The sequence below is a fragment of the Chrysoperla carnea genome, chromosome 2, assembly GCF_905475395.1.
Source record: "Chrysoperla carnea chromosome 2, inChrCarn1.1, whole genome shotgun sequence".
Lineage (NCBI taxonomy): Eukaryota > Metazoa > Arthropoda > Insecta > Neuroptera > Chrysopidae > Chrysoperla > Chrysoperla carnea.
The window spans coordinates 35,438,286-35,460,251 of record NC_058338.1 but is presented as its reverse complement, the minus strand read 5'-3'; the positions used below and the strand labels follow the sequence as shown (position 1 = coordinate 35,460,251).

General features: G+C 29.0%; 3 protein-coding genes across 4 annotated transcripts in view; 2 read left to right on the top strand and 1 right to left on the bottom strand.

Annotated features, from left to right (window-relative positions):
- The first annotated feature begins 1,218 nt into the window (after positions 1-1,218).
- On the top strand, positions 1,219-3,578 carry LOC123292643 (serine/threonine-protein kinase pelle-like). Its single transcript, XM_044873357.1, has 2 exons — positions 1,219-2,907; positions 3,488-3,578. Exons 1-2 carry the CDS (start codon positions 1,412-1,414, stop codon positions 3,576-3,578), a joined length of 1,587 nt encoding a protein of 528 aa, XP_044729292.1. The 5' UTR covers positions 1,219-1,411.
- A 282-nt stretch (positions 3,579-3,860) lies between these two features.
- Positions 3,861-5,919, top strand: LOC123293184 (zinc finger protein 239-like). Its single transcript, XM_044873916.1, has 2 exons — positions 3,861-4,062; positions 4,133-5,919. The coding sequence occupies exons 1-2, from the start codon at positions 3,925-3,927 to the stop codon at positions 5,147-5,149; spliced, it is 1,155 nt and encodes a 384-aa protein (XP_044729851.1). The 5' UTR covers positions 3,861-3,924; the 3' UTR covers positions 5,150-5,919.
- A 7,607-nt stretch (positions 5,920-13,526) lies between these two features.
- Positions 13,527-21,966, bottom strand: part of LOC123292210 (titin-like) — a 152,685-nt gene continuing 144,245 nt past the window's right edge. For both annotated transcript variants that reach the window (XM_044872776.1, XM_044872777.1), the window contains 3 exons: positions 15,688-16,109; positions 14,673-15,134; positions 13,527-13,658 (listed from right to left, as the gene is read on the bottom strand). In XM_044872776.1, coding sequence (XP_044728711.1) covers positions 13,569-13,658; positions 14,673-15,134; positions 15,688-16,109 — 974 coding nt within the window. In that variant the 3' untranslated portion in view covers positions 13,527-13,568. The remainder of the gene's footprint in view (positions 13,659-14,672; positions 15,135-15,687; positions 16,110-21,966) is intronic.

The following is a 21,966-nucleotide window of genomic DNA, read 5'->3' as shown; positions in this document are numbered from 1 at the left end:
TTATCACATTACACATACAAACATGTGACACATACATAACTAATAAAGTATAGTACATATGTAAATGACTTTATAGGTTTCTGCATTACCGACCGACATTTAGTGTATAGTTTGTACACATATTATAAAATTTCCGCCTAATTGGCGCCCTCACGGGTAAACAGTGATGTTTACGAAAAAATGTTTCAAACAAAAGTTGTTTAATTTTTGATAAGAAACATTTTTTACATTTAAACTTTTGTTCTATCTCTAACGGTTTATAAGATGGGTTCTACGGACCCAAGACCCAATTGACCTATGATGCTCATTTACGAACTTGACCTCACTTTTTACGTCCTGAGTACGCTGTAAAAATTTCAGCTCAATATCTTTTTTCCTTTTTGAGTTATCGTGTCCACAGACGGACGGACGGACGGACGGACAACCGGAAATGGACTAATTAGGTGATTCTATGAACACCTATGACAAAATTTTTTTCCTAGCATCATTATTTTTAAGCGTTACAAATTTGGGACTAAACTTAATATACTATGTATATTTCATATATGCATGGTATAAAAACAATATATTAAACATTTTACCTCCATATGTAGGTTAAGAATACTGAAAAAGTATGGAAATATACCTAAGGTTGTCAAGGTATCGTCTTGAGCTTTGTAATGGTATAATCACAATGTGCTATTATATCAATTTATGTATACCAATTTTTCGGTTGATAAATGATCCAGTTATTGGAAAAGCAAACAAGACCAAAAAAATCACATTTTCTGTTTGTGCTAGTACATACTATAATTTTTTTTTTTTTTTTGGGTTGTGGATATTTTTTATTAATGCTAGTATTGACAGTTTATATTTAGCTAACCCCAAAATTATTCACTGGAAGCGCTAGCGACGATTTAATTTACCCTACCATGACTACGCACCCAAAGAATAGGAGGTAAATACTCTAATACTAAGAATTATATAAAATGCATTTATACTCGCTGGGCACAACTTGTATATGGATGGTACATGACTATTCCCACCATATTCCAAGAATACGTCATAGAAATATGTTTTTTCCCAAAACTTTTTTTAATTGGTAAAATAATGTAAAAATACTGCATAAAATACATATTATATTTAATTTACATCATCATATGAGTTGATTCAATATTCAACAAGTAGTTGAATAACTTTCATTTTTAGTAACACTTTCTCGTATTTCGGTGGGTTTATCCCAACTATATTTTATATATGGTTTATCCATTAAAAATACATTTCACAAGTATTCGTGCTGTTTTTTGTAGAATTATTCTTTCTCGGTGAATTCTATTCGAATTAAAGTATAATGTTGGGTTATAAAAAACAGTAGTTGAAAGAAATCGGTTTATATACTTTTCCTTTAATCAAAGCTCTTAAATATTTTGAAATGGAGAAAGAAGAATATATATACAATTTATCACCAACAATACAACGAAATTTGTGCCAAATACTAGATCAAAATGATATTTGGGAAAAATTGTGTATAGAAATGCAATATAATAGCGCAACATTAGAATTGATAAAAAAGGAAAAATCAAACGGTAAATCACCAACGAATGAGTTATTAATACAATGGGGAAGTCAGTTAAACCATACAATAACCGAATTATTCCATTTACTAAGCAAACTGAAATTGTATTCAGCAATGAATTTGTTAAAGTCGTACGTTCATCCTAAATTTCATCGCATGATTCGCGAAGAAGGTGATTTGGTACAAAAATTTCGAGACAGTGTAAAAATCAATAACAATGAAAAAGAAATTGAAGCGTTACAAAATCGAATAGCTACATCTAAAAATGAAATACGATGTAAATGTCAAAAAATGAAAGAAATTCCCCAAACGTATGATACAAAAGATGATAATTTCTCAACATCGGCTAGTGATGATAAAATTCAAAATGTGAAACCCGAAGACTTAACACCAGCATCAAGAGATACGCCAATTGTGAAACCGGAAGTGTTAACACCTCATATCGATTACAATGAATTAACTGAGGCTACGAATAATTGGGATCCGAAACTTATATTGGGTAAAGGTGGTTTTGGTACTGTTTATGAAGGAGAATGGAAGTGGACAAAAGTTGCAGTAAAACGTTTACAAACAAATTCCAAACAAGATTTACGTATAGAATTGGAACAATCGCTACGCGAATTAATATTTTTAAACCAATATAAACATGACAATATTTTATCGGTGTATGCTTACAGTATGAGTGGAGATTTCCCGTGCTTAGTTTATCAATACATGCCTGGTAATAACTTAGATAAAGTTCTTCATCCAAAGAACAACGAAACAGATAAGTTACACGAAGGAATCGAATTATCTCCTAAAACATTTCACTGGGCAAGAAGATTGAATATAGCAACAGGTGTTGCGCGTGGATTACATTTTTTACATACTGTGGGTGAAAAACCTTTAATACATGGTGATATTAAACCAGCGAATATTCTTTTAGATTCGTGTAACCAACCAAAAATTGGTGATTTTGGCTTAGCACGCGAAGGCCCTAAAAATGGGTATACACATATAGAAGTATCCAGAGTATTTGGTACTAAACCTTATTTACCTAGTGATTTCTTACGAAATAAGCATATGTCGACTAAAGTTGATACTTATAGCTATGGTGTTGTACTATTTGAAATATGTATAGGTTTAAATGCATATATACCTCCACCCGTTTCCAATCCAAACGCTTGTAAGTATTTAAAAGATTATGTGTTGGAGAATGAAAACAATATTTTGGAATTAATTGACAAACGTTGTCCTAGTGAAAATTCATACATTTATCCAATTTTAATGAATATTGGTAAGAGATGTGTTTCAATTAAAGCTAAAGATAGGCCTGAAATGAAAGAAATTTTGGAAGAATTGAGTAATTTTAATATGTACTGAAAGTTTTTATAATAATTATACAAATTGTTTTAACATTTATATGTGTTTTATTTGTCTTTGAGAGAGAATTTCCGAGATATGGGAGAAAATTGAGAACATGGCATTTTTATAGACTGCTTGCCATCCTAGATTAAATTTAAGTTCAAATTAAAAATACCTACCAAGTAGTCATCATCAGTAAGAATTAGCTAGTGATTACTCTTATTATGAATGTTACTCTTTGCTGCCACAGTCCGCCACCAAATTATCAAAGAGTAACATTCATAATAAGAGTAATCACTAGCTAATTCTTACTGATGATGACTACTTGGTAGTCGAAAATACGTATTTTAAAAATACAAAAAACTCATCTAGGAAATTGGGGTAAAAATCGAAATTTATTTCATATTTATAGCTTTGGTGTTGTACTATTTGAAATTTGTACAGGATTGAATGCTTACAGCCCAAAAGCTTGTAAGTATTCTAAGATTATATTTTGGAGAATCAAAAAAACATTTTGGAATTAATTGACAAACGTTGCCCTAATGAAAATTCATAAATTTATCGAATTTTAATGAATATTGGTAAGAGGTGTGTTTTAACTAAAGCTGAAAATAGGCCTGAAATGAAAGATATTTTGGAAAATGAATTGCTTAGAAAAATTGGAAATTTAACAGTATGAACTTAGGATCCTTCAGGGTTTAAGGCTTATAGTGGTAAATTACAAAATAACACTTTCCAATTTTTGGTTTCTTGTAATTTTTATGTTATACTCATATTTTAATTTTCTAGAAAATAAAAGCTATACATTTTTCTGGGTACTATATTTGCACTAATTGTGTTAAAAAAATTATTAAATTTCGAGTTCGATTTGGTCATTGTATGCTGAAATTGTTGTGCTGGGTTAATGGACCTTAAAAACAAAGTAACCTAAGAAAGTGGAAGAAACCTCTGTAATGGTAATTCAAGGAATTGAGGATTAAATATGCATCTATAATTTTGATTTTAAGCTTTTTAACGCTTAAAATATGACATCGTACAAACCTGATTACAGCATAACTTGCCGAATATGTTTGATTGCTGGAGGTGGCTTTTTAGATATATTTTCCGCTGGATTATCATACACAAATATTGCAACTGCTGTAATGGAGTGCGTCCCCGTGACGGTAAGTAAATACAAAATTATTAAAATAAGTAATAATTTTTTTGATTCTGAAGTAATTTATTATGTTTTAGATAATACCTGGTGACGGATTACCTCCATTTATTTGTCATGATTGTATGAATAAATTACATGCAGCTCATCATTTTCGTGCATTATGCCTACGTTCTGATATTACATTACGCAAAAATTTAAGTACGTTATCACATGTAAGAGTAGAAGAAGGTCATTATTTAAATCCTAACAAAAAATTTGATGATGTTAAAGTTCTTGCGAATGATATTATAATCAATGCATCTGATGAACAATCGGCGCTACAAACTTCAGAGAAACGACGTATTCATTTGTGTGAAATATGTGAAAAAGTATTTAAACGTAGTTCAGATTTACAACGTCATATGCGTATGCATACAGGAGAAAGGCCGTATAAATGCGATGTTTGTGATAAGACTTTTAGTCAACCGGCTCATGTGACCTCACATAAACGGACGCACACTGGTGAACAACCGTTTCAATGTTATGTGTGTGATAAACGGTTTACTTTTAAAACCGCGTTAACAATACATATACGTTTGCATAGCGGTGAAAAACCATATCAATGTGAAATTTGTAGTAAAACTTTTATAAGTAGTAGTTCGTTATCGAAACATAAACGCTTTCATTCCAATGAAAAACGTTATACATGCGATTTATGTGATATGAAGTTTAAGGAAAACTCATCATTAAAATTACATAAAATAACACATTCTGGTGTGAAACCATTTGAATGTAATGTTTGTGGTAAAGGTTTTGCAGTTTCGTTTAATTTAGTTCGACATATGAGAACACATACTGGTGAAAAACCATTTCATTGTAATATGTGTGAGAAAAGCTTTGCAGATAATTTTATCTTAAAAAGTCATTTACGTACACATACCGGGGAACGACCATATACTTGTGATATCTGTAATAAACGATTTCGTGCAAGTTCTGCGTTAACAATACATAAACGTATGCATACTGGAGAAAAACCATACACGTGCGATGTCTGTGGTATGAAATTTATTACAAGAAGTAATTTGATGCGGCATCGAAAATCACATATAAAATAAACGATATTGTTCAAATAGGCTTTTTAACCATTCATTTTGTTTCAACTAGTTGGAAAATGTTGAGCATTGCGACATGTAGTTAATAAAACGTATTCGGTAGTACTGAATCTTTAATTTTGCTTGAAGACTTTGCTTATAAAAAACTAGAGGCACTAATCGATAAAATTTTACCAGTTTCATTTGATATTTCTTGTTAGTTTAGTCTTAGTTCACGCCAATCAAATAATGATTTCACGCCCTTGAAAAATGAGTGAAGAACCGTCTTAAGAATAATATCTTATATATTATATTACAATACTTCAGGCGGAGAGAGAGAGCAATTATGAAATAGATTGTATGCAAATTATCTTTTTATTTGTTTGTCTTAATTAGTCAAGTTTGGCAAATGCCGTAATTTATACCAAAACAAGGTTTGCAAGCTGGAAGTAAACTTGAAAATTTGTTTAATCTTCAAAATTAAAATTATGTAAGTTTTACCAGTATACAGTCTGACTACTATGTATAATTTTTTAATCAGATGGACGAGTATGGCAAGCCGGAGTATCTAGCGTTAATGTGTGAGCTTTCTATGTCTGCTCGTCGCACAATGATGTTCTGAAAATGTTATACGAAAAACAAAAAATATTCATTTATTAAAATTTTTATTGACTCCAAAGTATTTTACAATTACATATACGTATTAATTTGTTGTATAGCACGATTTTTCTTTTTATTACATTTATTTTTGTTAATTTTATTGAACTACAGCAGAGTGTACTCTGCCCCATAGACGTGCTTTTTCTTTATTATAATTCAAAACATCAAATAATGATTGAATTAAATAATTATTTCTTTGGAATAATTAAAAGTACACAAATCACAATCAAAATTCGATAATAATAAATACAATCCTTTCAATATTTCATATTCATAGTTTTTTATACAAATTTTCTTTTTGTGCTTAGCACATCATACAGTACATATTTACATATTTTTAATTTTAATAAAAAATAATGTATAAAATGGCCAAATGTCTTTTTTAGTAAATATATAAGAATTAAATGATATAACTTCATTATTTCTTCCTAAAATATTAATCCGGGGGCATAATAAACAATTTCGGCAATTGTATTAAGGAAAATTGTTTAAAATATTTCCCACCACTTTTCCGATCTGGTAACATGCATATATACAAGAACATATCATCAGCAGGTACCTACATACTTGCAAAGTTGCAACATTTCATCAGTAGGACAATTGCAAGAAAATCCTAAAGAAAAAAAGTGGAATAGTTAGTTGTTGCTACTCAGGCGCTGATTTCATATGGACTAATAAATACCTGTAATTATATTTTCATTTGATATTTTCCCAATTATATTATGTGGTTGTTTTTTTAATTTTTTTATGAGGATTGCAAGAATTTGGCCCTGGTCGATGTTCTACATAATAGACTACAATACTACGTTAAAATTTTTCGAAGGAAATGATCCACCTGGAATCATGTGGAAAAAATGCTTCTACAAGTAAAAATGAGCTTAAGTCTGTTTTGCTCGGTATAGGTGAGTACAGTTGAGAATATGGATGTCACACCTCTGGATGGCTCACCCTTCTACCAGCAAATATGCACGTCGTTGCTGGGGACTAACTTTGCATAAGTATACGAAGCGAACAAATGCCGTACAGAAATAAATCCGGTAATATCGGTGCCGGAAGTTAAACAAAAATTTTGAACTCCCGTCAATATCCAAAGCTCTACGTGATTTATTTCTGTTTGACATTTATGCATTTATGCAGAGTTAGTGCCCAGCAACGCCGTACATATTTGCTGGGTGCAGAGGTAAGATACCAAGGGGTGTGACATTCATATTTCCATCTGTACTTACCTGTACATAGAGGAGCATCTTTTTCAACATGATTCCTGGTCTATAATAATTTTTCATAAACCTAAACCAAAATTTTAACCAAAATAATTGTTTTATTTTCACGTCAATTCCAAATACTGGTATCTACACTGGTTTTTGTAAAAAATTAGGAAGATATTTGCCTATTAAAATGTTATATATATAACAAAATGAGTAACTAAAAAATAATTAATAAAGTAATTAATTACAATTTATAATATGAGATTCATTAAACCTTCCACTAAATATAACATAATGAAATTACATCATTTAATATTTTCAAATATAACAATTTAAGTATACTTAAATAATAATAATTGATAATAACTTTTTGACGAAATCGTTTTGGCAAATAAACTTAAATATAATAATTTACGGTATTTATCTGTTTTATAAAATTTCTTCTTCCCTTGTATAACATACATAAATTGTTCTTTCATTAAATAAAACTTTAATAATATCCATTTGGTAAAAAAGAAACTAGAAAGTAATGCTTGAATGTGGGTTTTTTGTATCGTCAAAACTTTTTAATTATTTATAAATATATTCAAATGAAATAAATTAAAAACGATTGAAAAAATTTTGAGCAATGTTCATTTATTAATGATGATGACTGATTTAACATTTTACAACAAGCTCATTTTTTTGGGAATTAATGATTTTTCATTTTCGTTAAAATTTCATTGTTTATTTATTCATTTTTTATCATTTATAGTGTTAATTATTTTAATTCATGCGTTTAATCGTAAAATAAAATATTATTAAAATAATATATAAATTTGTTATTGTTTTTAAATTTTTTACTTTGACTGAAATAATATTACTATAAAAATATATATTTGTGTATATTTAAATCTAATTAGTATAAATTATTTTAATTGCAGTTTAATGATGTCCAAAAATATGTCAACAATTGTTTTGATATCATTGGCTTATAGTCCCGGCAAAATCTGTCATTGAGCATAATTAATTTTCGCATGGAAAATTTTTGCAAGATCCCGTTTAAAACATGCTCCTGAACCTAAAAGTGCAGGTTGCCGGTGAGAGCCCCGGTAAGATATTGTTTAAACTAATTTTTTTTAAACAAGTAAGTAATATTGACTGAATCGCTTCGGAAGAAATTGTATAATATAATCAGGGCTTAAATTTAACAAAATTCATAAAATTTGAAATAACGCTATTTTTACGATTTTTGTTTATAGTGTAAAGCTTACTCAAAAATCCCGCAAAAATGTTTAGCCAAACTGCGTTTTAAGTGCTTGATTGTTAATTGTTAAGAGAGCGCGTGAAAACCATCCAACATTAACGATTTTCTGTTTTATGTATGCTAGTAAGATGCGATTTTCACCAATCGACTCGAAATAAACTCAAATTAACAGAAATGTACGAAAAATTTTATTTTCTCCAACGGAAACCCCCGGAAAATTGCAAAAACAATTGCCCCAATTTTCCGGGAGGTTGCTTTGTGAAAAATGCATTTTTTCTTTATGTGCCTGTAAGATTTTCTTATCACGAGATCTTCAGCTTTTTAAATATTTATGATTTCGCCATTCGATTAATTCGAGAGAGAATAATAATTATTTTTATCAAATTTTAAGCGATAATTTCAAATAATAGATAGATACTTATTATTGTTGTTCACATTTAATTATGCGCACAATATTTACATCATGGTCTGTTTGACTAATTTTGATATATAATATGTTACATTCAATCGTAAACTAATTATTGACAAATGCTTGTCTAGTAATCTTAATTAAAGAGAATTGAAAAAAATACACTCGAACCAGGACTCGAAGATAGGTACTTCTATTTTGCTTTACATATTTAAAGCGAGTAATATTTAAGGCCACTTTTAGAATGTAAAGGTCTCATGTTCTTTTCAAAATCACTCCTTTCCTATGTATTTCGCTACCTACTGAGTTAAAAAAAAATATGTGACATATTTTTGGCATAGCTTTTTCCATTTTATTAATAAAAGATATAAATGTCGAGTTTATCAAAACAACTAGTTTTATTTAATATTTAATCTTTAACACGGAAACTTCCAGGATTAAATTCAGGGAGGTGCATCTGCATCTACACTAAGGTGGGCCAAAACAATCGACTTTTTTTTATCTCCGATATCGAAAAATTGGTTGCCACGCATATCAAGAAAATTATTCATAAATAGGAGCCCTTAGTATTAATAGGAAGGTCCTAAGTTTTCCATTTTTACTTTAGACTCTTATCAAAAAATTCGTATCTTTGTCATTAATTGAACGTACAGCAAATCTCAACTAATATTTTGACAGGAAATTGAATGCTGTTGTCAAAAGAGATCTCTTACCTTTTCCCCACTAATCTAACCATTTAAAAGGTATTTAAGGTCAAAGGTTGAAGAACAGAGGAACTTTTTTCTCTTAATTTTAAAACTCATTAATTAATGAAACTTATAAAATGAGCAGAAAATATATTTGTAGAAAATTAACTGATCTACAAAAATGGTCTCTGTCTATAATAGACGTAAGCGTAAGCTTTCATAATCAAAGTTCAAAGCATACCGATTTTCGAAGATTTTGAAACTTTTTTTTTGGGTAGAAGCCCGAGTGTATGTATAAATGTGACCTTTTTTTGTAGTACAACATCTTAGCGACAAATTAATCGATTCGAATAATTTTTGCGACTTTCAAAAGGAAACTCTCTGCGAACTCTTGATCGAGTTCAAATTTTTTCACTTTTAAAATATTAAAAATCGTGACGATTGGGAAGAGATATTGAAAATTATTATTTATTTTTGTGAATAGATTAAAACTAGTTATATTAGTAAACTCGAATCTTTACTCTTGTCGAAACGATTTTAATCAGTAATACAGTTTTAAAACATTGTTAATCAACAGTATAAATCAACTTTTTAAGTTTTTAATATTCCATTATTTATATAATTATTCTTTTCAATTATTTATTTATATAAATATTTACAAATTTTTATATGAAATTTTATTAAATAATACCTATTTTACAATTAAAAAATAATTTGTTTCACAATAAGAACACAACAATAATTCGTATTTACCAAAATTATAAATTTTGATTATTTTCTTTCAACACTAATTCGGATAACACCATGGAAAGAATTATTCATTGGATTTGTATGTATTTTAATTTGCTGTAACAAAAATTTAAAGAATTTGTATCCAAAAGTTATTACTGGGTATGTATGGATGTTAGTGCATGATTAGAATGAAATTTTTAATTTGTTAGTCGACATGGATGTTGAAGTTTATTCGCATACGTTGGTGACATCTCAGTTGAATAGATTATGCCAGTGAAAAATGGAAAAATATAATTATAAAGAATACTGGTTGTTACCGAATCATGGTCAACCCTAGTAGGTCAGTTGGTTAAAGCGTAACCAATTCCGTTTGCGGTATCTCAAGGTAGTGACCTAGTAACCTAGGGTTAGGTTATATTGGCTGTCCTTCGGGGCCAATATAACCTAACCTAACCTAACCTACCGAATGATGTCGGTTCAAAAACTGATGCAGATCAAGAATACGTTTTTACATTGTACCTAACTGAGCTAAAATGTTTCACTGGACTTTTTAATTAACTCAATGAAAGCCTAATTTCTTATATAATTATCTCTAGACAGACTTTTTAACCATGGATATAAGTGCCAGGTTTTGGTATAAAATTTAACAACGTTTCTTTCGGTATCATTTGACATTTCTGTAAAAGTTTCAGTTATTAGGTAATGGCAATATTTCGAATGAAATTCTAAAACTTACTGAGAATGTAGGCCGTTTAGTAATCGATTGTTTAGCTCATGTTTAATGTTATAATTCAGTTGTGTTTTACTTTAGGATCAGTTTGTCTGATATAGAATTCAGCGAACCCGTATTCTCTAACTATTTAACGGAAACTGTCGATACTGTTATCAGTAAAAGCTTATTTTAGACAGTAATAGATAAACGGATATTGATGCCATGAGAATGCCAGAATCAAGGATTAAGTCGTTACCTAAACTTAACGATATTGATGTGTGTCGTTAAGGAGCTTTATAATTCGACCACTTTTGCAAATTTTTCTTTCTATTCGATTTCAGAACTTCGAATGAAATAAAAATTCTAATCTTTTATAAACATTGTTCCATCGCGTTTTTAAAAAACAAGTATACAGTTATTTATTTCGATAGTAAAAAATAAAGTAAAAAAATAAAATTTAAAACAGTAAATCAAATAAAATTTATAAAAATTTTTCCACAATAATTTTTTTATTTACAAATTTGACTTCACAATGAATATTATTACAGTACTTTATTAATTACAATATTTATAATTATTATTTATTCTTGTTTATTTATTTCTCAAAATTGCACCTTTATTAACCTTACAAAAATTTTCACGTTTTAATTTTTTATATGTACAAAAATCGTAAAATCTATATAGTCATTCCATTATTGAAAAGTTATATATGTACAATGTGTTTCAGTATTTTTTTAAATATATCTTACAGGTAATTTTATTTTTTTCATTTTTAACTTTGGGGATAGTGATTGAACGAATTGCCATATTACGTCAATATTTATATACTTGAGTTATTTTACCGAGGCTAAGTTTTTGAATTTTAAAGTGTGTTTTCGAGGCTAGTAGTACAATTTAATTGATTCGAATTTATATCTTTACTAAATATGAGTTATTTTAAATCAGAATTAAAAGTTTGAACTACTAAAATTATACTGAGAGCTTTAAAAACGTACTTTTATTTTTATTTTGGCGTCGGTAAAGTAACTTAAGTATGGGAGTGCTTTGGAAATACATATTTTAGGATTTTGGTCTAAGTACATTATTTGTATATTACAAAAGAATTAAAAACAATGACTGTTGTAAGTTTGATAGTGTTGTGTCAAGTGGCAGTTTACGTGAACTACAAACTTTCAGAATTCACCAAACGACGTGACGTAGGTATAACCAGTAATAACGTGAACAATAACGTAAGAATGACTATTTTCATGCATAATTTTGAAATAAGAATGCTATGCTGATAGTGTAGACTTAAATTTATTAGGAAAATTTTTTTCGATCACAAAACGTTTGGAGAGACTATAAATAGTTCATACTATGTGATTTATTTGCAATTGCTAATGTTGTAATATTTTGGGATTTATTATTTTGCAATGTATAGTCATGAACTTTAATTGAGCCGCATTAAATTAGAGTAATCGTTAATTAAGAATTAACGATTCTTCTTCGAATGTGGAAATTATAGTTGTGTCCTTCCTGTTTTGCTTTTTTCATAAAGAAAAAAGTATGAACTTTTTCCAAAAAACTTTCGAATTGTAAATAAGAAATTAAAGCATTTTTGTATCGTACTTAGAAAATATTCTCGCGTTTGGGAATATTTATATTTTAGTTGAAAGTTAAATAAATAAAAAAAGGTATTTAAACATATACTTATTTATTTTTAACCACACATTAATAAAAAAAAAAGAGCTTTATATGAGTTTACTACAATAAGATAGTTTTTTGAAAAAAGCTGATACTTGTTTCTATCCATAAAAAAACCTTTCTATTTACCTACATTACCGACTAAGATTTCTGATAATTTGCTTAATTAACCTACAGATGGCGATACAATAGTTTGCAATATACCTGAATTTATCGAGGCATTCGTTTGGCGACAATTTGCATTTAAATAAAATTACACTGAAATTTTTATCATTTTTAATTCAGAATTTGAATAATTGTAACGATCGTAATCAGTGCAGTATTGCATTTTTTGTCACTATACTGGAATGTATTTGCAGAGATAAGCTAAAATTTAAGGTTTAATAAGTGGATTACTTCAAAAATCTTATTTGGATCACCTTAAACTCAAATGAAAGAATAGCTGAAGGGTATTTATGGAGGGACATGTGTTTATTTCAAAAAAGTTTTTAATAAAAATAAAAACAACTTTATAAAATTTATCCCTGATTTCCTTATTTACATGAATAAAGTTTAAATTCGAAATATTATATATAATTTTTTTTTAAAGTAACAAAATGTTAAATAAAATTACCTGTAAGACGTAAACAAAGATTTCGTATATATTTTATTAATTTTTTTTATATTAATTATTTAATTTAAATCACTTCATAAAATTGAAATATATATTTTGATTTATTTATTATTTATATAAATTATTAATAATATTCATTCTTTTTTATGTTCTTATGAATTAACTACTAATTTTAATTTATTTATTACTTATTTATTGTTAATTTATTAATTTTTAGTGGCAATTATTAAAATAATATTTACAATATACATTCTATATATTTTAATTATTAATTATTTAATTTGTCTCTAAATAATATATATATAATATGGTTATTTAAAAAAGAAACAGTCTGATTTCATTTATTTTATTAAAATTATTATTTTTTTTATTAATTATTACGGTTTTTTTTATTAACAATTTTAACTAACTTTTAGATAAATTTATTATATATATATATTAATTGGCACGGCTGGTTTTTTTTACTGGACAATATTTTCTTGACTTTGTCCGGGAGGTCAAAATCGGGTTGCAGTTATTGAACGAGGTTGTTGATTGTTTAAGGAACGCGAAGCGTTTGCTTCAAGCAGTGGTTGTAAAGTTGGTACCTGTTTCAAAAGGCAGTGAAATAGTTTGTGATTTTTCGAAATATATACAAAATGATTTTTAGTTTTATTAAGTAAACTCTGAATTTTCAACTTGGTTCTTATTTTGTTTTCCATGTTTTTGAATTTTTTCACAAGCTTTTCTTTTTTTGTGTGATAGTTTTCGCCGGCTGGTAGTTTTACTCCTGGATTCTATTGACTTTTAATAATATTAGAACACAGTTTGATAGGCGTATGACGATATTCCAATATGGCGTTACGGGTAAAATGATCTCCTTTATATACATTAAAATGATCTCCTTTTTGGGTGTAAAATTATATTATGTAAAATAATCCCTCATTATGTGGCTTGTCTTGAATATGTTGATTTAGATGATTTTACCAGTGATTTTTGTTTTCATACTAATTTGATCATACTAGTTGATGCAATGTACAAAATAATTAAAATTTTATGTGAACTGTTGATGTAAAAATGCAATGGGATTATTTTACCCACCTACTTTTAAATGGTCAGTAAAACGAGCCCTTTTAAAAAATATTGAATAGTTCTAAAAATTTGAACAAATCGAAAGAAATTGGCACGCCATTATTGCATTTTAATAAAGAAACCAAAAATATTTCGACGTTATACATATTTCGAATAGTTTAGCTATAAATCACATTTTTTCTCAGGGGGATCATTATAGGACACCTTCCTCTACGCGTACAAATCGGCAAACATCAAGAAAAATGAAAATTAGGATAGTATTACAGAGTGGTAACAAGATGATCATATTTTTGCCACTTCCATTTCTTTGAATTTCAATGTTTACGTGCTTTTGAAACTCAAGTTTTGATGACTGGGACTATTAAATTATCTTTTTTTTTACTTTATGACAATAACTTATATTGAATTATTTTTTGTAAATAAGAATAAAAGCTGTTTTGCAAACCAAAGTTTTCTTTCCAAGTTTACTTAATAACAAAAAGTGATTTCAAACCAAAGAATCAAAATAAGTGAATAAAAAAATTTTATACCGTGCTTTCACGAGGATTGATAAGCGGAGTTTCCGCAGTGATGTGCATACTGTCATCGGCAGTAGTATGGTGCTGATGTGCGGGAGTATGTTGTTGATGATGCTGCCGTGGGGTGGTAAGATAAGCAGGATGTAAATTTGTACTACGATGTTGTAGTAACGAATTTTGTAATGGAGGTGATAATGTTTGGATAGTAGTTGTAGGAAGTACAGGAATGCCACCTCTTTGGTGCATACTAGGATGTGTTTGAGTTGACATGCTTAATTGAGGATGTAATGGAAAACGTGATGGATTTTGCATTGATTGTGCTTTTGCTGACATGTCAATTTGTGCATATACTGTTGGCTCATTTCGGCGTATTAATGTCATCGGTATTGATTGATGGTTTGAATAAACCACATGTGGCAGTGACGGTAATTGCTTATTTGATAACGATAATTCGGCATACGTTATTTCATCATTCTGGAAATAGAAATATTATTTATTTAGTAGTTGAATAATAGGATACTGGCAGTGGTGTGGTGAGGGCGAGCCCCTTTTTAGATTATTCTATAATTGAAAAACCCCTTGTTTTTCTTGGCAATCATTAGTTTCCAACAGAAAGTATCCTCGAATTATAATCATTTTTGTAAAGCGACGAAATAATGCCTATCTATCAATGAGATTTTCAATTATTTTTCACTTTTTGAGCAGTTTTAGTGAGTTGGACTCATTAATATTGTTATTATTTAATTGATTTTTTTTTTAATTAGCGAGATTCGTGCTATCTTGCTAATAATCTTGCAGCACACCACTGAGTACTTGCCTTTAATTTTTTTGTATCGCTTATAGTAAAGATCTAATCTTCACATAGTAAAAGTTCAGTTTAGTTTAGTCATTTACTGGCGAAAAAACTGTCGATTTGCATCTCCGCTAATGAATTCATGATCTACGTAAAAATATACTATAAAATTATTATTTTCCGCATGTTTTTTTGAGCAGTTTTAAAAATCGACTTAATAAAATAATACCTTACCGTTTTGCCAATGTTAAATGACGAATCATATGGACTTGATCTTCCAATATTGTTTGGCGATTGTAATCTTGAATAAACTCGTGTTGATGCATTATTTAATCGTTCAAATGCCTTTTCTTCATCTTGATAATCATCCTCACCATTACCTTGTGGAATTATATCAGGATTCTTTTCTTCAAAACTATCCATACTATCACCTAATTCTTTATTTAGAGGTTCTGTGCTTGCCTTATCTCCACTTGTATTGATACTTCGGCGATCATGACTTAATCCATTTTCATCAGCATCTTTATCGTCCCGATTATCACGACGCCGCATGCGTATGATGCACACAATTACTATGGTTACCATTAATAAGGCAGTTATAACACCGATTAAGGCTCCCAAAATTGGTGTGATTTTCAAAAATACCGGAGTTGAAGCTGTAAAACAATATCAAAAGATGAAATCGAATATTTTCTTTTCAATTAGAAATATTTAATTGAAAAGTATCTTTTATTTTCAAAACTAATTAAACAGTGACTAAACAATTAGCGATAATAAGGTCAAAAGTTTTATATGAGTAGATATGTTCCATTATATTAATTGTCTTTTATTAAAATTTTTGCGCTCTATATATTTTAAATCACGAATTTGAAATTCTATTTTTTACTAGAAAATATAATAGAACAGATTATAGGTAGTTGTACAGATTGTTTCACGAAAGTTAACAATTAAATAAATAAAAACTTGTGATCTAAAGACAGCCAAGTTAATGATGATAGTTATCTTATTTTGAAGGATTAGGCAAATTTAAAATTAGGAAAAGTTAATTGGCGTTTTACAGTACTTACTGGCTTTTATAAGACACATTATTGGTATTTACGCTAAAATGAAGACTTTCAGATAGAAAATACGGTAATAGAGGGTTAAAATCTCGACGATCAGGTTACGTTATTTATTATATATGTCCATGTCCATGCTTTATCAATACTAACAAAATAAGGTCTTTAGTTGCTAGCCATCTTGAAAGATGACTTAGTTTAGGCTAGGTTCTATTGACTGTTCACAAGGGACACACTTAGACCATAAGGCCCATTGTGATACTACCTTTTCGCTAATAATCCACGGACTATCACCTCCTCAATTATTTCGGCAGTATATATCAAAACTATTATATTAATTGTTGCAACGGTGGGAATCGAACTCGCTACCATAGGCATACGGATAACCAAGTTTTAATATATTTTTAATGATTGGAACAACAATGATTTGGCGGGGGGGGGGGCATTTGAGTCAAAAATACACAATTGTTTAACAAAAGTAATAGAATATTTATAGGTACATCCGACCTTTGGATTTTGATAGTAAGAAGCTGGTAAGAAAGCAGTAAAGATATAATGTGTAAAAGCCTTGATTATCTAACGCTTAAGTGCAATAATCTAATAGTCATTAATTGATGTTGATTTAACTTTGCAATGGGCACTTGTTTTAACTTTGTACTCTCGACGAAATAGTTTTAACTAGCATTTACATATACGTAGGTGAAAGAAAAATAGTTAACTAAATTCATAATGCGGGCGTAGTTGTTAATTAATAACTCGCTTAAAACTAGTTTAAATGTTATTGTTTGAGGTTATTTCTAGATTCAATTACGAAGTTTGGTATAGTTTTTATCATCCACCAGGTATGCCATGTGCGGTACAGCAGTTTTTAAATAATAAGTGCAAATTAGCCCACAAAGATAAATTTTTTCATATTTTAAACTACCATTTTTTACGTGAATCAATTTGTACAAACTAACAATTATTCAAAATTCTACTGCATATGAACATATTAATAAAGAAGCACAATTAATATTGCCATGAAGTAGTTTTCTAAAAAGATTTCTTTTAGTTTTCTATGTACAAATACTTTTATTTAAGCATCTACCCTATATTTTAAAAATATATTTACGTTATAAAAGATTATATTTTACGATTAAATATGATTATTAATATTTTACATTTAATAGAAGACATATCAGATATGATGTATGTAACGTTAATTAAATAGGAACTTATTGCTGAATTTGTGAACCTATGTTTCTTGTAGGTGGGTAAATTATTAATAAAAGCATGAACAACATTTAAAAATATGCGGGTGAAACAGATTTTTGAGTATTTGAAAAAAGAGAGTTCTGAAAAGTTATTTGAAAAAACAACTTTGCGAGGCTGAATGTTATCCTTATTGCTTATAAAAATGTGGGAATAATGACTTCTAGCTTCACCTTAAGCGAGCATCAAGCTAGAAGTCATTATTCCCAGGACCTGTTGGTTGGCGGGAGTACTAAGAAATTTTTCATCTGTTGTTGGCTGTAGAATTTCGACATCTCGAAGCGTTACTGAAGCTGCTCACCTATCGTGCCACGAGCTTTTGATGATGGAGGTGTTTATCAACAATACATCAGATTTTCTGCTGTATTAAAAGTTGAGTTACTTCATCAATAACGAATACTTGCCTTTTCACTGCGGGTGTAAGGTCTGGCAAAGTTCAGATAAAGCTCAAGTATAATTCATCAGGATCAGGGCAGTACATGGTCGAAATATCGTAGTTTGTAAGATATATATGTGGACACACTTCATATTTGAGCTAATGTGTTTGTAAAAATTTAAAAGTCTTATAATACCAAGCATTTAACGCGGTTTGTTGTTATAAGACACGCAAAACACTGCCAATGCTACCTGGTGCCAATAAGTTGATTGTCTTAAATCATTTGCAAGCAGAAAAAAAACTACCAAACACGCCAAAGTCTTTTACAATCAAACTCGTGACTGGAAAGTTCGCACTTTAACCATAACGAGTCTGCTCATCGAACGACAGTAACGAAAAAGTAATCGTGACCGTAACCGTGATCAGGAATATCTGGAGTAACCAAAGCTATGTCAGATTCGAATGAGTTTGAGCTCTGCCAGGGTCACAAAAGATCCATGAATAATACGCTTTCGAACGCGAAAAGATTTCATTACTGTAAAACTGTTTGTATTATGCTAATACTAGTTTGGTAAATTAGAAATCGAAAGTAAAAATACAAAGACGTGAATACAGTGTGCACATATGATTAATTATTTGGCCATTAAATGCCATGCCTTTATTTGGTAGCGTAGAAGTTAAAGTGTTTGCTCTCGGTATGTAACAGGTGATGGGTTCGATTACGTCCGTCTCCGTCATATTTCTTCATCAATTGAGCACATTTCTTTATTCTAGGCAAGGATATCAGGAATGTTACGATGTTGTATAATTGTTATGCATGCTTTTATTTGATGTATTAAAGATGATGCCGTATATAAAATGATTACAAGGGTAGGTATTAGACAATCACTCTATTTAAACACTTAGTCATTAGTGCAGCTATTAATTACATATTTGCGTAAAGTTATTGATGATTATTGTATTTTACCATTCACAAAACAAAATGTATACCTAATATATTGATTGGGCCAATTAATGATATTACTGGTTAATGATATTAAATAATGTATTAATGACATTAAGATTCTCAATATTATATAGAAATGTTATAAATGTTTCTTTATTTTGATAATGATGGTGATAAATAAATGATGAAAATATTTACAAAATGAGGCGATGAAAATATTTTTAAAATATAGGACACAAATAAAAAAATTCTTTTGTCACATACATTTTATACAAAATTTGTTTTTTTTAATCGTTTTTAAACATTTTTAACCCGAATCTAAAAAAATGAATGTTCCTACCTAGCCGTCCTTTTCGCTTTTCATCACGCACCAAGTTTTTCCTTGAACTTTTGTCTTTGAGATTGCGAATAATTTCTCAATCTGGCAATTTCTATGTTTAGAAAGCTATTCAACATTATAGGGATTTCAGGGTTTAGATTCAAATGGAATAGTTTTTTCAGCGCTTGGGAGCGGAGGTTCCGAGGGTCATTAAGATATTCAATTTAAGGTTAAACCTCTTAACATGTATGTAGTATGGTTTAGATTTATGGAGACTGAAGCAAGAAAAGATTCGTGATAAGTACCTACAGAATTATTTATTTATGCATTCTTCGTTCTTCATAATATAGGATTCATGTAAATTGCGCGTGTTGTTACGGGTTTGAATTTTAAAAGTATTTTAATTTTTTTATTAATGGTTTAGATTTTCATTTAAAATTATGTTTGCTGAAGCCAAAAGTTCGGGGTATAAAAGAATGCTATTTTCTTTTATTGAAATAAAAACAAATAATAACTAATGAGAAAAGACTTAAAAGAGAAAGATGCAAATAAGAAGCTTGTAAAAAACGCTGAAGTTAAGAATCATGTGCAAATGAAAACGGCTAAAAAGACGGCTAAAACATTCAAGGGCGAATAATAAGATACCGGCTGTAAATACTTTATTGTCTCTATAATTTCGATATTTCGGAATGTTTTCTTTAATGGAAAGTCTTGTATACAATGCATGTACTTGCGAACAAAAAATTTAATTGCTAAAAATTTATCGATATTTACTGAAATATTTGATATAATAGATAAATAGTAGACAAACAAACAAAGCGACATAATATTATTTAAAAGAACTGATAACAAATGCAATTAGTTTAATGAAATAAGGGACAAATCTTTTAAAATTAGTTTATAAAGAATTAAAATTTATTTTTAATTACACTTATCATAATATGTACAGTGAAAACTCTCTACTATCGATACTTGCAGTGTTATAGAGATTTTTCTTTATAAAATATGATTATAAATAAAAAAAAAAACTGATACGGTCAGGAATAAATTTCAAATTTTGGCTGTACTAAATGGTCACCAGCTCCCCTACGATTATATATTTCGAAATAGTAAAATGTTATATAATGCCGTTTACGCGAAAAATGAAATTCTTTAGCAATGCAATAATGGAAATTATTTATTGCATTGATAACCACAGGAGTTATATTTATTAACCATTTTAATTTAATTAAAATATCTTGCATTGGATTCTTCACAATAACTTTAGTGTTATATAAGGATGAACTTTTGTTGACTTCGAGTTGAGACATAGTTATTGAAATAAACTTAACTTTAGTGTTCAATAACTATAACTTTAGTGTTTTTAAGAGTAAAGGACCGTAATAAAGAGTTTTGCTTACGTACGTAAAATATATATGTGAAAAGTAAAGCGAAATTTCAATTTATAGAAATTCAAAAAAACTTAAACATGAAAAAATTAAAATGAGTAAAAATACTGACATTTCTATATAATAAAATGAATTAATGATATATTTAATTATGGTAAATTTCATGCTATGTAGAGAACAAAACTGGCCACGACAAGATCCTCCACCAGAACAAATCCATGCTCCACAACCATTTACATTGTTATTAAATATATACACAGGGTATAAACTTAAAATATGTGGAATAAATTTAAGCGAAGATTGGTATGAGTCGTTTAGTAAAATACTTATTCCTTTAAAATTGTTTCAAATATCACTCGTGATCGAAAATAATGGTATGGTGTAAGCGATCCTAACTTTCGGAATATAAATCATATTACTCTTTTATGAAATAGATCCAAAATAATATTGCCCTGCATAAAAATTTCGAAAATACTGACGAAAAAATATTTTATTCAAATGAAAGTGAATGCGAATCAGATTCGAAGACTATAATCTGCGAGGCTGGTAAGAACAATAAATTGCAATATCACCGACAAAAAGACTGTTTTATTTATACTGGGTGTTTCAAAATTTCATGACACTATCATTTAGAGAGGGCAATCTTTTAGTTATTTACCGGTAAGGTATTTGGTTAACCGGTAAAATAAACTTCTGAATGATAATTAACCAAACATTTTTATACTGAGAGTATTTTTTGTTATACTTGTTTCACGTGTTTAAAAATCTGTCAATTATTAATAAACATTGCTTGAATCAGTTATTAGTTTTACTAGTACCTCGTGTAAGTGAATATTGTGTTTAAAATTTTATAATCATGAGAGACTTTACAAATTTTTCACTTTTACAGAACGCGGCTCAATGATGATACCGTGTAAAAGTTCAGGTGAGATAGGTATCTAATTTAACTGATTCTGAACTGGCCTCCCTTAAATCTGGACTATATATTTATTATCTAGCATATACATTTAGCTGGTTAATGCCTATGTCTAAAATCCGATCTTTTTCAAAATTAAGTCTTTTTATAGGTCAAAAACTCCTGATAGTCCCTTTTTAGATAAAAAAAATCCTTGATTTGCCTCCTTTTAGGCTAAGTGGATGCCTTCTTTAAAGTTGAGGTAGGGGTCGATCATGCT

Bases quoted from the DNA above. Each gene is read 5' to 3' on its own strand.
- LOC123293184 (XM_044873916.1), top strand. From the start codon at position 3,925: ATGACATCGTACAAACCTGATTACAGCATAACTTGCCGAATATGTTTG. The intron at 4,063-4,132 runs GTAAGTAAATAC...ATTATGTTTTAG, and splicing joins TGGAGTGCGTCCCCGTGACG to ATAATACCTGGTGACGGATT.
- LOC123292643 (XM_044873357.1), top strand. From the start codon at position 1,412: ATGGAGAAAGAAGAATATATATACAATTTATCACCAACAATACAACGA. The intron at 2,908-3,487 runs TATGTACTGAAA...TATTGGTAAGAG, and splicing joins GAAGAATTGAGTAATTTTAA to GTGTGTTTTAACTAAAGCTG.